Source organism: Heterocephalus glaber, unplaced genomic scaffold (assembly GCF_053883595.1).
Source record: "Heterocephalus glaber isolate CG9 unplaced genomic scaffold, H.glaber_assembly_v1.0 deba00001504, whole genome shotgun sequence".
Taxonomy (NCBI): Eukaryota; Metazoa; Chordata; class Mammalia; order Rodentia; family Bathyergidae; genus Heterocephalus; species Heterocephalus glaber.
This window is the reverse complement of record NW_028258324.1, coordinates 68,644,308-68,660,558: the sequence shown is the minus strand read 5'-3', so window position 1 is coordinate 68,660,558 and position 16,251 is coordinate 68,644,308. Positions and strand designations below refer to the sequence as shown.

General features: G+C 43.2%; 1 protein-coding gene across 7 annotated transcripts in view; it reads right to left on the bottom strand.

The window, feature by feature from the left end:
* Positions 1-16,251, bottom strand: part of Dgkg (diacylglycerol kinase gamma) — a 187,498-nt gene that overhangs the window by 146,660 nt on the left and 24,587 nt on the right. For 6 of the 7 annotated variants that reach the window (XR_204739.4, XR_015441042.1, XM_013072229.3 and 3 more), the window contains exon 2: positions 2,241-2,551. Coding sequence is in view for 5 of the 7 variants with exons in the window: in XM_013072229.3 (XP_012927683.1) it covers positions 2,241-2,307 (67 nt within the window). In the remaining 2 variants the exon portion in view is untranslated. Of the gene's footprint in view, positions 1-2,240; positions 2,552-13,436; positions 13,751-16,251 lie in introns of those variants that run through there. The other variant, XM_021255945.2, reaches the window with a different exon arrangement.

Here is a 16,251-nt window from a genome sequence, read left to right as displayed (position 1 = left end):
AGGCAGTACCAGTTTCGCCTGGCCTATAATTCTCTTCTCCTTTTAGCTCTATGAGAGCTGCTTCCTGCTGCCTCAGAGCTGTTGCTGCTTGCATCGCCAATACATTTCCTACTTGATAGCAAGACTCTGCTCCCTCTTGGGTAGGCCTTTTCTTTGGGCTTCTTTTTCATCCCTGACAGGGCCTGGTACTTTGGTGACCTTCAGAGCAGGTTGAATTGAATCATATTTACCCTGGAGAGTGATTCCTTGCTCTCTGTCAATATGCTGCAGGGTTTTTCTAGGCCCATCAAGGTTAGATCAGGGAGCACCAGCCCAGAGTACCAGGAAGGGGCTGACTGGTGATGCTAGGGGTTCTTGCTGGCCTTGGGAGGTGTGGAGGCAAAGGACATCGGCCCTGGATGGGACTACAGGGTGACAAGGCCTAATCCAACACTCCTGCTGCACAGAAGAGGATGAGAGGCCCAGGGGTGTCACACCACAGAGAGCAAAAGGTGTAGATTGTGGAGCTGACACTCGGGTTCGGTCCCTCAACTCCCCGACCAATGCTGCGAACAAGAGCTGCTGCCCTTGGGGGAGGGGCAGGGGGTGTCAGAGGGCAGTTGGAGGTTTCTGGGTAGGCGAGCCGTGCACTAGAGGCCTGGTGATTTACCACAGAGCCAGCACAGTAACCGGACGGGAGAGGTGACTAGGATGAGGGGACCCCGCAAGACACAGAGCCTGGCGGTCAGGCAGTGTCACGCTGCAGTGAGTGACGGTCACTCCAGGCACCCAGGGGCCAGTGCTCAGACAGGCTTCTGCCTCAGCCCCAGCAGACTCCCATCACCAGTCAGGAACGGGGGTGGCCTTTGCGGGGCACAGCTATGTGCTGAAAAAATACAGTGAAGGCTTAAATTTTTTCCTTCTCTCTCTTTTTTTTTTGGTACCAGGGATGGAACTTGGGTCCTTGAGCCTGCGAGGTAGGCGGCGGAACCACTGAGCTAAATCCCCAGCCCCTGAAGGCTTAAAATTTTTAAAAAATGTCCTACTGTAACAGATACAATGCCATTAATCTCCCTCAAGATAGTCCTGCTTGCTTCAAACGCACTTTTCTCATCATTTCTGCCACTTTCTGAAGCACTTCTGGAAACCCTCTTTCATGAGTGTCTTTAGAGACACTGCTGTGGCGGCCTCAGTGAATTCACATCTTTATCTTTCATGGCCATTTCGGCTTGGGGGGAAGGGCTGGAAGTTGCATGACGCCATATTTGGTGAAGAAGGTGGACACACTGTAATGTTTTTGAATCTGCCTCTCTGTTGGATGGCATTCAGCAGCCACATTCACTGTATTTTTTATCACACCTTATAAAGACACTTAGGAAAGAGGACTTCTGCAATTGCTTCAGAAAGTGGGACAGATGATGACATACGTGTTTGAAGCAAGGGAGAGAATTTTGAGGGAGATCAATGGCAATTTGTCTTTTTCACTGTAATAGGTTTTTTTCATTTAAATTTGCACCCTATATTTTGATCCCCCTTGTGTAAGTGTACACCTCTTTGCTACTGTGACTCCATGCATTGAAATGCCCCTGGGCACAAGGAATCAGAAACCAAAGCCCCACACAAAAGCTCAGGCCTTTCCAGAATGATCAAGAGAGACACACACACCAGAGTTCAGTCTCTTTGGAAAAAGGCTTTGCATTCAAATGCCACACTGTTCAAATCCACCTGGTAACTGTGCAACCTGCAGCCCTCCAAAATTATGGTATAGAGAGATTTAACTGACCTGAGAAAATACTTCAGATACTATGTCAGGTGGAAAATGCAAGCTTAAGGAAAAGGAAATACAGTCAGAGGAAATGTAGTTAGAACTGAACCATTCAAAGCAGTGTGCATGGGAGGGGAGTGCTTCAAAATGCTCACAGAGTTTGCCCGGGATTTTTAACCTGCTCTATTTTTTTTTTTTTTTGGTACCAGGGATTGAACTCGGGTACTTGCACTTGCGGGGCAGTGGCAGAACTGCTGAGTTAAATCTCTAGCCCCACCTGCTCTATTTTTTTCCATGCATTTTCCAAATTCTGTGGTGAGCATGTAATATTTATAGAGCGTAGAGGTAATTGCATTTTTGTGTTAAAGACACTAATTCTGGGAGGCTGTCAGGCCTGGTCTTGTTCTCTGTGGCTTTGCAATGACTATACTGCTCTGTTCTACTCTTTGTAGACAAGAAGGAACCATATTCCACATCTGTCAATCCATCTACTTACATTCTGTGTATTTCTGGAGTTGGTCAAATTCTTCCGGAGTGAGAGAAACCCATCGTTCACCACTCATCTTTAAAACTGGATGTAAGCGTCTTGAGGCCAGGGATGGTTTTGTTCAGCAGAGTGAAGCCCAGGCCTGGCCCGGTGCCTGGCTCATTGCAGGTGGGCAATGGATATGCCCTTCTGGAAACCTCTCGAGGACTCACGCGACTATGGCCACAGCGGGCACAATGCAGCAGCTGAGAGAAGGCCTCTGGTATTCCTCTCAGACATCCTCCTGCTGCAGTCAAGGCAAATTCGGAATCCTGGCTCTCCTAGGTAGAAGTAGAAAGGCCACTGTAAATGAGAATGTCAGAATACAAAGCCAACCCCCAAACTTTCTCTGTGGAAAGATCTACAGAGCAGAAGGGTTGGGTGGTTTTCAAGGCAGCCATCTCTCTTCAGGGAGCTCTGAAGAGGGCATGGAGGCCAGACCAGCAAACTCCAGTCTATTGTTTGTGGGGGATGGGAGCCCGGGGAAGGGGCACAAACTCTGGCCCATTTCACTTCTAAACTCCCGGGAAGATCAAACATCTCCGTGAGCAGTGCTGTTAGGGACATCCAGGGCATCCGGTGGGATGAAAAGGCCTCAGGCTGCTGGAGGCCTCCAACTCCCTGTGGGAGCAGTAGCCTCTGAGGAGTGGTTCCCAAGCGGAGCCATTCTGCCCCACAGATTTCTACACCACACCATTATGGCTGCCTTCCTTCCTCTGCTGCACTGCAGGGGAAATTCAAATAACTCCAAGGCTGGCTAACACCTAGTGACTGAAGCAATTCCATGTTCTGACAGAGCCATAAAAAGGGGTCAGAGGGAAGTCGGAGCCAAGAGAAGAAGGAACCCAGGCAAACACTGGGCAGTAGGAGGGACAGTAGGAGGAAGTGCACAGCAAGGGGCAATGCTGGCTTCTCTGGGAGCATTCAGGTACTAATTTCTCTCTTTTACAAAGGCTGTTTTTTTCTTCACCAGCAAACTGGATTCTGCTCCTCAGTACCCACTGAGCACCTCAGTGCTCATCCCCAGCCCTTTTAAAATTTTATTTTGAGTCAGAGTCTTGCAAAGTTGTCCAGGCAGGGCTCAAGCTTGCAATCCTCCACTCTAAGCCTCGTGAGTAGCTGGGATAATGGAAATCTACCAATAGGACACTTGCTCTTGTTCAAGTCACTGGTTCTGAGTCTTTGCCTTGTTTGCTCTGCCTGTAGCCTCTGGCGTGGCAGAAAGCTCACACTGTGGACCTTGCTTGTCTTTCTGAGTGCTCCTCTCTTAGTCTCCTTCAGCCTCTTCTAGTGCCATCTCAAAATACTGGTGTTTCCAAAACCAATCCCTCAGCCCTCTCCTCACTCTATCACTTTCCCCGGGGGATCCCACGCACCCCCACGTTCAGTGATTCTCCAGCACTGGCCGCTCTCTCTGATCTGGATCACAATATGTGGATCTTCGGAGCCTCCATCCAGCTCTGAATAAGTCTGCTATCTACTGCAACTCCACCGCCTGTCTCAAACCACAGCAATTTGGCACTTTGCAGTGCCCCAGCCTGCGCCTCCTTCACACTCTGGTCATTCCCCTGAGAGGAGCCAACAGCCAGGCCAGAGGCTCAGCCGAAGCTCCTTCCCCGCCCTCTCCTGCCTGCAGTGAGCCCGTCCACCCGATCCTCCCTCCTCGCCATCTGCAGCCCTTTCCGACACTTGGACCCTTGCCATCCCTGCCTGGCCTTTGACCACAGCCTCCTGCTGGCCGCTCTGCATTTGTTTTTTCTCTGCTCTCCTTGGTCTGCTCTGTAAATTGCCAACCAGATCACATCGCTCCAAGCAATAGAATTCTTCAGTGCCTTCTTTTGCATATAGAATAAGATGCAATCTTCCTTTCACAATACACAGAGCTCTTTATGCTTTGGTGCCTGATTATCAATTCAGTCCAAAAGCAAAGGGTGTCCTTCAGAAAGACTTCTTATCACACCACAGAATGCAACATTACAACTGCTATTACTGTCACTTAGTGAACACGCGTTTTATGCTGTCCTATAAGCTTTACACACATTGTCTAATTTAATCCTCATAACAACATGTGCAGTAAGTACAGTTATACACTGCATAATGGCATTTTGGTCAACACTACATTGCTCTGCAACAGTGGTTCCATAAGATTACAATGGAGCTGGGACATTCCTCTGGCCCTGTGACAATCTGGCTATCCTGGTATCATACCTTAACCAATGACGCACATGCTTGTGGTAATGCTGGTGTGAACAAAATTACTGCACTGCCAGTCTTAGGAAAGTACACACATATCATCATGCACAGTAAAACTACTTGGTAATAATAATTGGCAGCTAGGTTACTGGTCTGTGGACTTATTATACTTTTGATCATTATTTTAGGGTATTCTAGTTATTAAAAAAGCTTACTGTAAAACAGTAGGATGTGCTATGCTAGCAGCAGCTGCTTACATTTGTGTTCACCACGTCTGTAGGTTGCCTCCAGAGGCCACACAAGTGACTGACTTCCATGATCTAGGTTTGTTCAACAGCATGATGCCCCACACTGACAAAATCGACTAACACCGAAGCTCCCAGAATGTAACCCCATCATTAAAGGACACGTGATGTCTCAATTTTGCAGGGAAATGAGGCTAGGTGTTTAGTAAATATGGTGGGGGGAAGGAATCATCAGTGCTTTTGTTTAAGAATGCTTCCATGGGATAATTATTCTGCACTTTCGGAGAGCACAGAGTTCAAGGAGGATCCAGGGACACAATGCATGATAGAACAATGCCAACATCAAAGCCAGAAAGCAGAGAATTTGAATCTGGGCTCTGCCTCTTATTAGGTATTTGATCCTAGACATATTTTTCATATCTTGAACTTTGTTTTCCTCTTGTAAAGGAAGATACTCGTGGAAAAGTTCACAGAGTTAGTATTGGAATTGAGTTAATATTTGCAAAAACCCAAAAGCCCAAATCCCCACCTGTTACAAGGCTTGTCACAATAAATAACTGCTGTCATTAGTAGCAACAGCGCTACTGAGAGCAGCTGAGAAAAGATCTACAGTGTGCCTTGGATTTGTGAGCCTGAGTTTATCCCACTCCAGGTTGTTGGAATTTTGTAATTACTCATTGATCTTTTCCATTAGTTTTAGCATCCACAGATATTCTTGGCTGGATTAATTACTACTATGACAGTGATTTTTCTACTTCTATCATTCTTTCTGTATCTACTAGTTGGAAGTCTACTATAAGGATGAGTTATCCTTTCTTTATGTCAGGATATATAAAAAATTTCTTATGTCAGTATATATATACTATAAATATGTATACTACAAAATATAATAAAACATTCATCAAAATGAATGACATACAAATGATAAATATATAAATAATACATGATAAAATATGGTAAATGGCTAAGTTAAAAAATTTATTATGTAAGACAAACTTGCCATTAATCCCCCTCAAAATATTCCCCTTCCCTTCAAACACACTTATCCCATGTCCTTACCAATGTCTTTTACTGTAATAGCTTTTAAAAATTTAAACATTACACCCCCTGCAAATATATATTATGTTAACATATATTTAGCTATATTCACAGATTCTTATTTTATTCAGTGGGTTGTAATCCTTGCTATTCGTATTTGATCAGACTCTCAGACTGTCTCCCAAGTGGTTGGTTTATTTATTCATTTTTTACAGTATAGGGCGGTGGTGACACATCTATGGCATGTGTGCTGCAGTGAGCTGTTTGCTATCATTGAAAGCTCTAAAAGGTTTGCCATCACTGGTAGAGGGGATTGAACCCAGGGCCTTTGCACTGAGCTACATTTCCAGCCTTTTAAAAACTTTTACCATGAGACAAGGTCTTGTTAGGTCACTAGTTGTCTGGACTGGGCTTGAACCTTGGAATTCTCTCTTACCCTCCTAGAATGTGGTTTTGTTTTAAAAAAAATATTACCTGCATTCTTTGAGCATATCCTTAATTTCTGGGACTATAAATGCTTTACACTCATCTTGTACTTTGCCTGCTCTGAAATTGATCTTTCTTCCATGGAGTCCTGACTCCTTGCAGTGGAGAATGCTATTTGAAACCAATGTTTGGACACTAGGTGTGCTCCGTTACTGGGGTTTGTCATTCCTCCTAGGCCTTATCAGAGACAGAGCTAGGAAAGGCACACACGGTTTCTTTCTTTCTATCTATCTATGTATCTATCTAGAATGAACTCCAGCCTGACAAACACCTGGCATTTCCCTTGTTCCATATTTTAACACTCTCTTCTCCAACAAACTTTGTGGCCTTCATCTACAATATACTTATCTGCTCAATCTTAAAATACACAAAAAGTAATTTCAGAATTGCTAGACACAGAATGTCTCTGTGAAAAACTGAGCTCACAATTTGTTTACAGCCCTTTTGTTTGCAGCCAACAGCTTCTCTTCCAAATCCTGCTTTCCAAAGATGCTTGTGTCAGCTCTTTCCCATTCCCATCGCTTTCTGTCTTCCACTTGAGGGCATTTTCTTCATTTTCAAGAATTCTTTTTTACTATGGATGCAAAAGTCAGAACTATATAAAAAGATATCCTCAGAGAAGCATTGTTCCTTCTGCTTTGTTCTCAGCCTTCTCCTTTCCACCTTATTCCCACCTGCCCTGGAAAGTTTCCAGCTTGTCTATTCTTCCTGCACTTATTTTTGCAAATGAACAAGTACACGGACATCTTAATCTCCCTTCCCTTCTTTCTCACACAAAAGAGCACATGACAGGTTGCTGTTGGCGCAGTTTTTTCACTTACCAATATACACTACGAATCACTCCATATCTATTCATAAAGACCTCCTTCATTTAGGGCCAAGTGTGATGCCAACACTTCCCTGCCAAAGACCATTCTCAGGCCTCTGTTGGCTTCCAGGATAAAAGGTCAGCACCCTCACCCAGTTCCTAGGGGCCCTTTACCCCTGGTAATAGCCCACCTCCCCATTCTTGACCCAGTGTCCCCTTCCAGCTGTATTGATCTTCTATCTACTCCCAGCACTAGCAAAATGCTGGGCACATAGTAGGACTGCATAGACATGAGTTAATGGACTAATAGATAGGCCATATCTTTGATCCACCTGGAATGCCCTTCACTACTTCCTTCCCATGACAAACCACTAAGCGTTGTCTGGTTCCAGAGAAAAAGATCCCTTTGCTGTCTCAGCTGTGACCCATGGAACTCTGTATGTTTGTACTGTGGTAGTCGAGGGTCAGTGAGGGAGAAAGACACTCACACAGCTCATTAACACCCAAGCCAAGAGAGTCATGGGGTTGAAGGGCATTATGTGGCTGAAGCAGGCCAGAGGCCAGGAGGCTTCCCGGAAGAGCCCATACCACGGTGGAGGAGGAGCTCTCAGGCGAAGAGGTGTGCACGGTAGTAATTCAGCAAATGCTTGTCGCAGTATCAGTGTTCCTCCCTCGCTCAGTGCGTGGCTTCACGGAAGATGGAACTGGGCCATCCTTCATCTCCACCAGGAAACATTAGGAAACACTGCCTGGCTCTCCAGATGGGTCCCACACGGCGGCCCACCTTGGCCTTTCTGCCCTGGGAGGGAGACGACAGCTCGCAGGCAGAAGGGCTGCTCTGCTCCTGGCTCTCATCAGTTGGTTGGCTTCCCCTTCCACCGTCATGCTTCTCTCAGTGACGCTTTTCAGCACCAACGATCTTATTACCATCCCGAGCATCTTTCCTGACAGAACACAATTTAATAGGGCTTTCTACATAAAACTCAGATTGCATATTGTCTACCTTGGATGGGAGAAGAGTATTTTCTCTCACTAAAGCTCTGCCACTCTAAGCAATGTCTTTAGCTCCTTGGGCCTCAGTTTCCTTGTCTATAAAATGAGGGGGTGAGAATAATGGTTTCTAGCACATTTTCTAGCTCTGCAATTTTGTACCCTGGATCAAACCCTATTTGTTCTATACAGATGTCAGCATGGAAATCACAAGTCAGGAGGAAACAGCAAATTCAATGAATATTGAATTGCACCCCAGGTCTCTATTCATTTGAATGAATCAGCCCTACCCAATTATCCAGGAACAAACACCTCTTCATCTCCTTGCTGCTCTTCTAAAACATTAATTCATGAATATGACATCACACTGGGGGAGCTTATTTATATGCATCTGAAGATTTATAACAAACCCATAATGAGTCCATCTTTTATAAGGAAAGAATGCCTAGAAGCTAGAAAGATAGGAGCCCTCTCTCTTCCCAGGCTTGAGACAAATCACATCTTGACAACTGCCCCATCTTTGGCTTTTATTCCTACTTTTCCTTTTTCAACCCTGTGACTTTGATGTGGCCTTTGGAGTTCAGTTCAAATATCACCTACTCTAAGAACTTCCCTTACATCGCCCAGCCTGAGCTCTCCAGTCGCACGTCGGGCTTTTCTTTATTGGGGCACTTACACACTGCGTGGACTTGCCGATTTTCTTCCTGAAAGGCTCTGAATTCCTTGGGGGAGGAAACAGTGCTATGATCGTTTGTTTCACAGCTCTGGTTACTAAAAGATCTCTGAGGGCTCATTTCTGGAGCACTAGAAAAATGGTTCTCAACCTTTTCTGACTGGATCATTTACAAAGAGCAAAAGATCCTACCACAATTGTTTGTAGCTCTTTGTAGAGAAAGAAAAGGGTGACAGTAAAGAATTGGTGAGGAGCAAAAGACGCAAGGTGGAATGGAATTGTTGATATATCATATATGAGTTGCTGGCTTTATAATAGAACTATGTACTGACATACACATCTTAATATTAAATAATGGCATAAACTTAGGCTATGATGTTTATAACCTAAAAGCTTATAACCTATTATGCTTTACTTTATTAGGCTTAACCTGATAGTATGTTGCAAGTTACTAAGTTGCTTGAGTTCATCAAACAATTGTTACAATGCGTTATATTGGTGGTTCCCCCAGAAACCATATACAGTACCTTTTTAGTCTCTTCCCCCCAGTCTAGACTTCACCTGTGACTTGCCTTAACCACAAAGATGCAGTAAAGATGTTGTGTCAATGTCAGGCCTGAACCTTGAGAAGGCCTGGAAGCTTCTAGTTTTGTGTTCTTGTAAGAAGTTGAGCCATTTCTTACACAGAGACATCAGGTAGAAGAGAACTGAGCAACCCAGCTGACAATGAGACCTAAAGCCCGAGATATAAGGCCCCACTCAAACCATTCCAACCAGCACCTTGTCATGGAAGCCATCCTACCTGTGGTGCTGGACACACAAGTCAGGGAGCCATCTTGGATTTTACAGCCTTAATAACCTCTGCGTGGAGTAGAGAGAACCTCTCCCTGCTGAGTCTTATCTGGACTCCCAGTGCACATAATCATGCAGAATTATAAAGCGAACGTTAATGCACTAAGTTTGAAAGTAATTAGTTATGCAATCAAATATAACCAAAACAACTATATAAGTACTTTTGGGTGAAGGATATATATATCTGTTTAGCAACAGGATACACACGAATAATGTTTGAACTATAACTTGCTCATGTCTTAAAATCTAGTAATTGGAAAATCATAGACTAAAAATACTTTTGATGCAAATATGTATCATGGCATGTTGTAGGGTTAACCAAATATCCTCACAGACTAATATGATAATGAGGAAGTCAAATGAACTATAATTTCTAATTAAGAAGCAAGTACAGCAGTAGCCAAAAACCACAACCAACTGAAAACAAGACTGGTGTTGCAATGATATCAACACGGCCTTCCCCAGGTCACGGGGCTGTAACCATCTGCTTAAGTACGGGGGCAGGAGCTCTGAGCTTTTAGAGTGGGACTGACTTCACAGATAACTGAGTTAGAGCCCCCAGGGAACTAAGTAATGAGCTAATTTGAGTTTATCAATAGAAAATATGAGTAATACCCTAATATCTCATTTAGTGGATTACCAGCATAACATCCTTAAACATAAAAAAAAGTTACAGAATTAATATGCTACCCATATGGATTCAGATGCGACTTTCATTTGAGGGGCATGGTGTTCCCTATTAATTTCCTTAGCAAGAATGTGAGAATCTCTGTTTTGGGGGGAATCATGAAAATGACAGGCTGAACCAAGCAGGGTGGGGGACTGGGGTACCCAGCAGGGGCTCTGGGCTCCTGGGAAGATGAGTCTTGCTTCCTTAGTAGGCTGCCTTTGTCACACACAGAGAGTGTCTACAGTCCAGGGGCATCACAGTTAGAGGATGGGTCATTAATTTATTCATTTGTTCACGTGTTCAACAAATCATTGTCATAACAAGCAGTAATAGCAGCAGGCTCATTTATTGACCAGAAAACATGGGATTCTTTACTCCCTCCATCTCTAATATTCACCAGACCCTGTGAGGAAGGTATTTTATCCCCATTTTATAGCTGTAGAAACAGGCGGAGGGATTTTCCTAGAATCGTTGACTAGTAAGGGACAGGACTGGTATGGGAATCCAAGTCTGTTCAGTCTCAAGGCCCGTGGTCTTTTCTTTGCCACAATATCTCTGACTGAATAAGCATCGAGTACCTAAGTGCCTGGTCCTGTGCTAGGTGCTGATACCATGAGTGAGGCTTGGCTTTTCTTCACCCTCACCCTCAAACTGGATCACAAATGAGAAGCCAGGGGCAAAGCCCCAGCATGCTCCTCAAGGCCTATATTGGTTGAGAGGGAAAATGATTGTAAACACGAACACGGAATGTTACAGAATGCAAGATATGCAGGAAATCTGGAGGCAAAACATGAGATTTCAACAAAATCTTGTTCTTACCCTGGGGCCACAGGTTTGTGAACCCTGGAAGAACCCTTACTCATCTTTGCCGCTAGGGGCGCTGCAGCAGAAATGTTAAGGGTTGTAGCAGCAACAGAAAGGTCATGGCCCGGACCCCAGAGCTGAGAAACTGATGGGAGGGTGGTGAGTGGAGGCCTCCTTTACAAAATTACTACCCAGGGAAAAGTTCTTTAGGTTCATCCCTGGCATCAGGGATACTTTTACCCAAAGTATCAAGCACAAATCTGGCCTTGGAGTTAGAATCAGAATTCAAATCTTGGCTCTACTACATATAACTGTGTGGTATGAAACGGGTTGTCCTTCATCTCTAAATGGGCAGAATAATATTAGGATTCACTTGGCAAGGTTGTCATCGGGATCATTTGAAGAATGCTTATGAGAGTCACAAACATGTGAAACTTTCTATCAGTGATACCGAAAGCATGGACCCCACGGCAGCGTAGCAGCACCCGCTGGCAACATGTCAAGAAGGAAAATTCTTGGAACCCACCCAAACCTAGAGAAATTCAGTGTGGCCCAACAGTATGCCAGTGCTTTGTAACCACTACTTTCCATTAATGTAAAGGAGCGATTTGGAGTAAGCAGAGCTATTCCTTCTCCTTAAGAGGCCCTCAAGTCAACAGATTCCAGATCTCTCATGTCAGTCCCACTTTCCCGAGGCAGGAAAACATTACAGGGAAGTCAGGGCCCTAAGACTGCCAGAAACCTATCAGGCTACCATTTTCCTACAATTCTCATGTTATGACTTATATTCCCTGCAGAATTTCCCCTTCTTTCCAATCCAAACCTGTTTTTTATATTCCTGCTGTGATATTTGGTGCCAAATATGTCATCTAGGGAGGGCACAGAATGGATAATAAGAGTTTTTTACCAGAAAGTGAATGGACAAAAAACAGGAACAACAACAACAACAAAACCCAAGAAGGTAAGAAAATAATAGCTTCATTAAAGCTGGACGCTCATCCCTGTAGCAGAAACAGAGCTATCAAAGAAGAGACATCACAAAGTTCTGGTTCTCAAGCATGAGTGTTAGGGTTGGGCAGCCACAGAAAGAGGTAGCACTGTAAAAATATCAGGTAGTGTGCTGGTAGGTGTGTGTGTGTGTGTATGTGTGTTAGCCATAATCACAACAAAACCACACTAGAGAGAAAGCATTCAAGTTTGGAACAGCACATGAAACCACACTGAGTTCTGTGGACAAGAAGGAACTTGTGGTTAGCTGGTCCAACACCATTCTTCACGTCATGAACCTCTGTGTTCTGCCTCCCTTCTTCCCTCTTCACCCTCTGATTTCCTGTTCTCTAATCTCCTTTCCCTTTCTTCTTCCCCTATCTGTTTCTCCTAACAACAGCAATAATTCATTGAAAATCTATTGGCTTAGGGGCTGGGGATTTAGCTCAGTGGCACCACACCTGCCTCGAAAGCACAAGGTCCTGAGTTTGATCGCCAGTACTGAAAAAGAAAGAAAGAAAATCGATTGGCTCTACACTAATATAATCCTCAAAATAATCTTTCCAGGTAAATATTACAACACAGCACACCTAAGGCCAGACTCTGCAGGTAACTGAGCCATCATTCAAACCTGTATCTGCCTGAAGAGGAAGTTCATATTCACCCCGCATCTCTACTGGTTCTCAGACCTAGATAGGTTATTAATACCATGCCTGGACTTTAAACTGTTTGAAGATGGATTTTTCTGGCTCATTCTAGAAGGATAAGATATAGTTTATAGAAAGCTCTGGGTAGTTGAATACATCTTCCTCCACCAACTCCATAGAACCAATAATGTTCTATTGGACAAGCATGCGATAATGATTCAGGACCATGGACAACAACACCAGGGGTGCTAACACTTTGCTCCCACTTCAGGGAATATATATCCCTGGATAGCCTCACCACAACAGAAGTGTCTAAAACCCACTTTGAAAAAAAAATCACCTTATTTATAATAGCTAACTTTTGTGATGTGGACCACCCTCAACAATTTGTATGATACAATATCTTGTATCTGATTGACTTCACATATTACCTACGAGACAGATATAACTATTATGCCCATCTTAAAGATGAGGAAACTGAGGCAGTGAGGTTAATTCATTTAGTTATTAACTGATGAACCTGGGATTCAAATTCAGGTGATCTTACTCTGGAAGCTGTTCACCATTACATCATGTGACACTCCAGGGGGCCCTGAAATCACGTTTGCAGCACTTGGCCGAAGACATTCATCAAGCAAATATGAAGATATTAATAACAATTTTAGATACTGTCATCTGAATAAGCAAAAACATTTCCAAGGCAGTTCACAAGACTTCTTTCAGAAACCACAGCTTTGTGGAACTTGAATACTGGGAAGAAAGAACAAATTTACCTTCCAAACACACTAGAGAGGAGATGGTAGTGTGGCCTGGAGCCCTCAGTTCCTGTATTCAGAAGCTAGGTGACTTAGATCAGTGACTCCCATCTAGGCCGCAAGCTCCTCATTAGGTCACTGCAGTGACAGGAGTAAATAATATGTAAGATTTTTCCTAACAGTAATTCCCTTTTCCCACCATCAATTTTTTCCTCTTGACACATAGCGTCTGGTAGCATCACTTTGCGCTGGGGAATGCCATTTGTTTTCACGTTCATTGAAATACACTTCAGTGGACAGAGATAATGGTAAGACGCTACTCTCACCTATTAGATTGTTAACAATTAAAAAATAGGTAATATTACTGGAAAGAAGACAAGGAAATAAACACTCCAAAGCAGCTGGCCAAAATAGCAGAGTAGCAATAAATTCAAAATTCACATTTCCATGAAATATTCCTCCATCAGTTTATCTTAAGAAAATAACTATGGGCAACGATCATGGTACCACTCCTGAAACTACTATTGTGGCTTCTGCAAGATTTCAACTCCAAGGATATCTGTGTCAGCACTGTTTATAATAGAAGACATCCAAACAATTAAAAGGTAAACAATATGAGTTCCCTAAATATGTTTTGTTATGTACCTCTACGTAAAATATTCTAAAAGCACTAAACATATGATTGAACAATTATTCAAATTTATGGAGAAATAAATGATTTATGTAGTTTAAAAATCAACAACCAAAAGTTAGTTAAAACATTATACTATGAATATTCACAGCAGGTGATGAAATGCTCCCTCGGGGACCCTCTCTGGAAAGAGGATTTATTGCTTTAGCTGTGCTGAAGTGCTGCTGGCAGTCAATTCTCAGCTGTCAACTCCTTTCAGGAAGTGACTTAGCTGATAAAAGCTGCCTCGCCCAAGGCCGTGCCCCTTTCTGAATAGACCACACCCACTCACTGACTGGTACTCAGGCTTGGGCTAAGGAGCCTTGGCGTGTCCTCCCAACTGGGAACAAGTGTGCAGGAATGTCTTGTTACTTTCTTGTTGCTGAGACACAATAGTCAGCACCCACAAATTAAAGGAGGAGAGGTTTATTTTGGCTCACAGTTGGTAGAGGTTTCAGCCCACAGTCGGCTGGCTCTAAGGCAGGGTGGCACGGCAGAGGGGGAACAGCTCATGGCATGGTGGAGGGAAGCAGAGAGAGAACAAAAGAGGAGGGAGGGAGAAAGATCTTCCAGGCCACATCCCAAGGAGCCACCTCAGACCAGGCCTCACCTCTCAACTCACATTTAGCTACAAACTCATCAGTGGACCAATCCACTATCACACTCCCGTGATCCAATCACCTCCCCAAAGCCCCACCTGTGAGCACAAGAGGCTTTGGCGGTCATCTAGACATAAACCTTAACAAGGACCATCTCAGTCCAACATCGCCCTTTGCCAAGTTCTTCTTCTGACGCTTCTCTTCTCCAGGTAAGAGCACTCCTGGGTAAAGCCAGGCTGCTGCACACCAGTCTCCGTCTCAGAGTTGAGATCACAGGAAATCTCACCCGTAGCAATATGAAAATTCAGAAAAAGCCCTACACAGTCTTAAGTAACTCCTTGTTTAAAAGAAAATGAAGGGGCTGGGGATTTAGCTCAGTGGTTTTGGCACCTGCTGCGCAAGCGCGAGGTCCCGAGTAAGATTCCCGGTACCAAAAAAATAAAAATAAAAAAGAAAATGAAAACTTGGAAGTGTTACATTGATTCAGTAGATTTACAATTTATTTATAGCAATGCTTAATCCCTAGAAGTCTTGCACGAATTTCTTAGAATATAAAGTAGATGAAAAACAAACAAGCAAACAACAAGCCTCAAACTCAAGAAGCTGAGAAAAGGAATACAAAAAAATCTAAAGCCCAAAAAGGTGGTAATAAAGTCAGAAATTAATGAACTAGTTAGAAAAAACCCAATGGTAACCATTAGTAAATAAAACTAAAAGCTTTTTGTTATTGATATTGTTTAAAAAAACCCTAATAAAATAGACAATTGCTTTGGCAGGATGTGAGGCAGAGATAGAGAGAGAGTACAAGAGATTGAGGAAGCAGTAGTGACATTATTAGAAATGAGACAGAAACTGTAATTATATAATTAACAAAAGATTTTGTTAAATTGTGATAGAATGCTATATTCAATTTATAGCACTACATTTGAAAACCTAGATGAAATGGGAAAATTCTGAGAAAATATAAACTATCAAAAATGACCCTAGAAGAATAAAAGTCTAGTCTAATAATAAAAGCTGAAATTGAATTGATATTCAAAGTTCTACTTGCCCCACTGCCCCGATCTAGACAATATTGCAGGCAAGTTCTAACAATTACCAAGGAACAGATAATTCTCCTCTTACCTAAACTGTGCCAAAGCAGAGAAAAATATGTTAATTTATCTTATGAGGCCAGATTTCCTGGTGGCAAAAACAGAATAAGGAGTGCACACACACACACAAAAACCCCAACAAATTAAAGACCAACATCACCTACTAAGTTAAGTAAAACCCCCATATAAAGTTGTAAAATCCAGTATGGTATTAAAAGCACAATACATAGATTTTATCCACCCCACCCCCCCGCAAAAAAGAAGAGTTAATGTTCCCAAACTGGTCAAAACACTGTATTAACAGAATAAAAAAGAAATGCACATGACTACCTCAATATATTCCAAAAATTTTTGATAAAATTCAACACTCAATCCATGATGGAAAAGAACAAACAAGAAAATACTCCAAGGCCATTAGAAGACAAATGATACATTTTACTTCATAATGCTGTACACCAGAACCACACAGC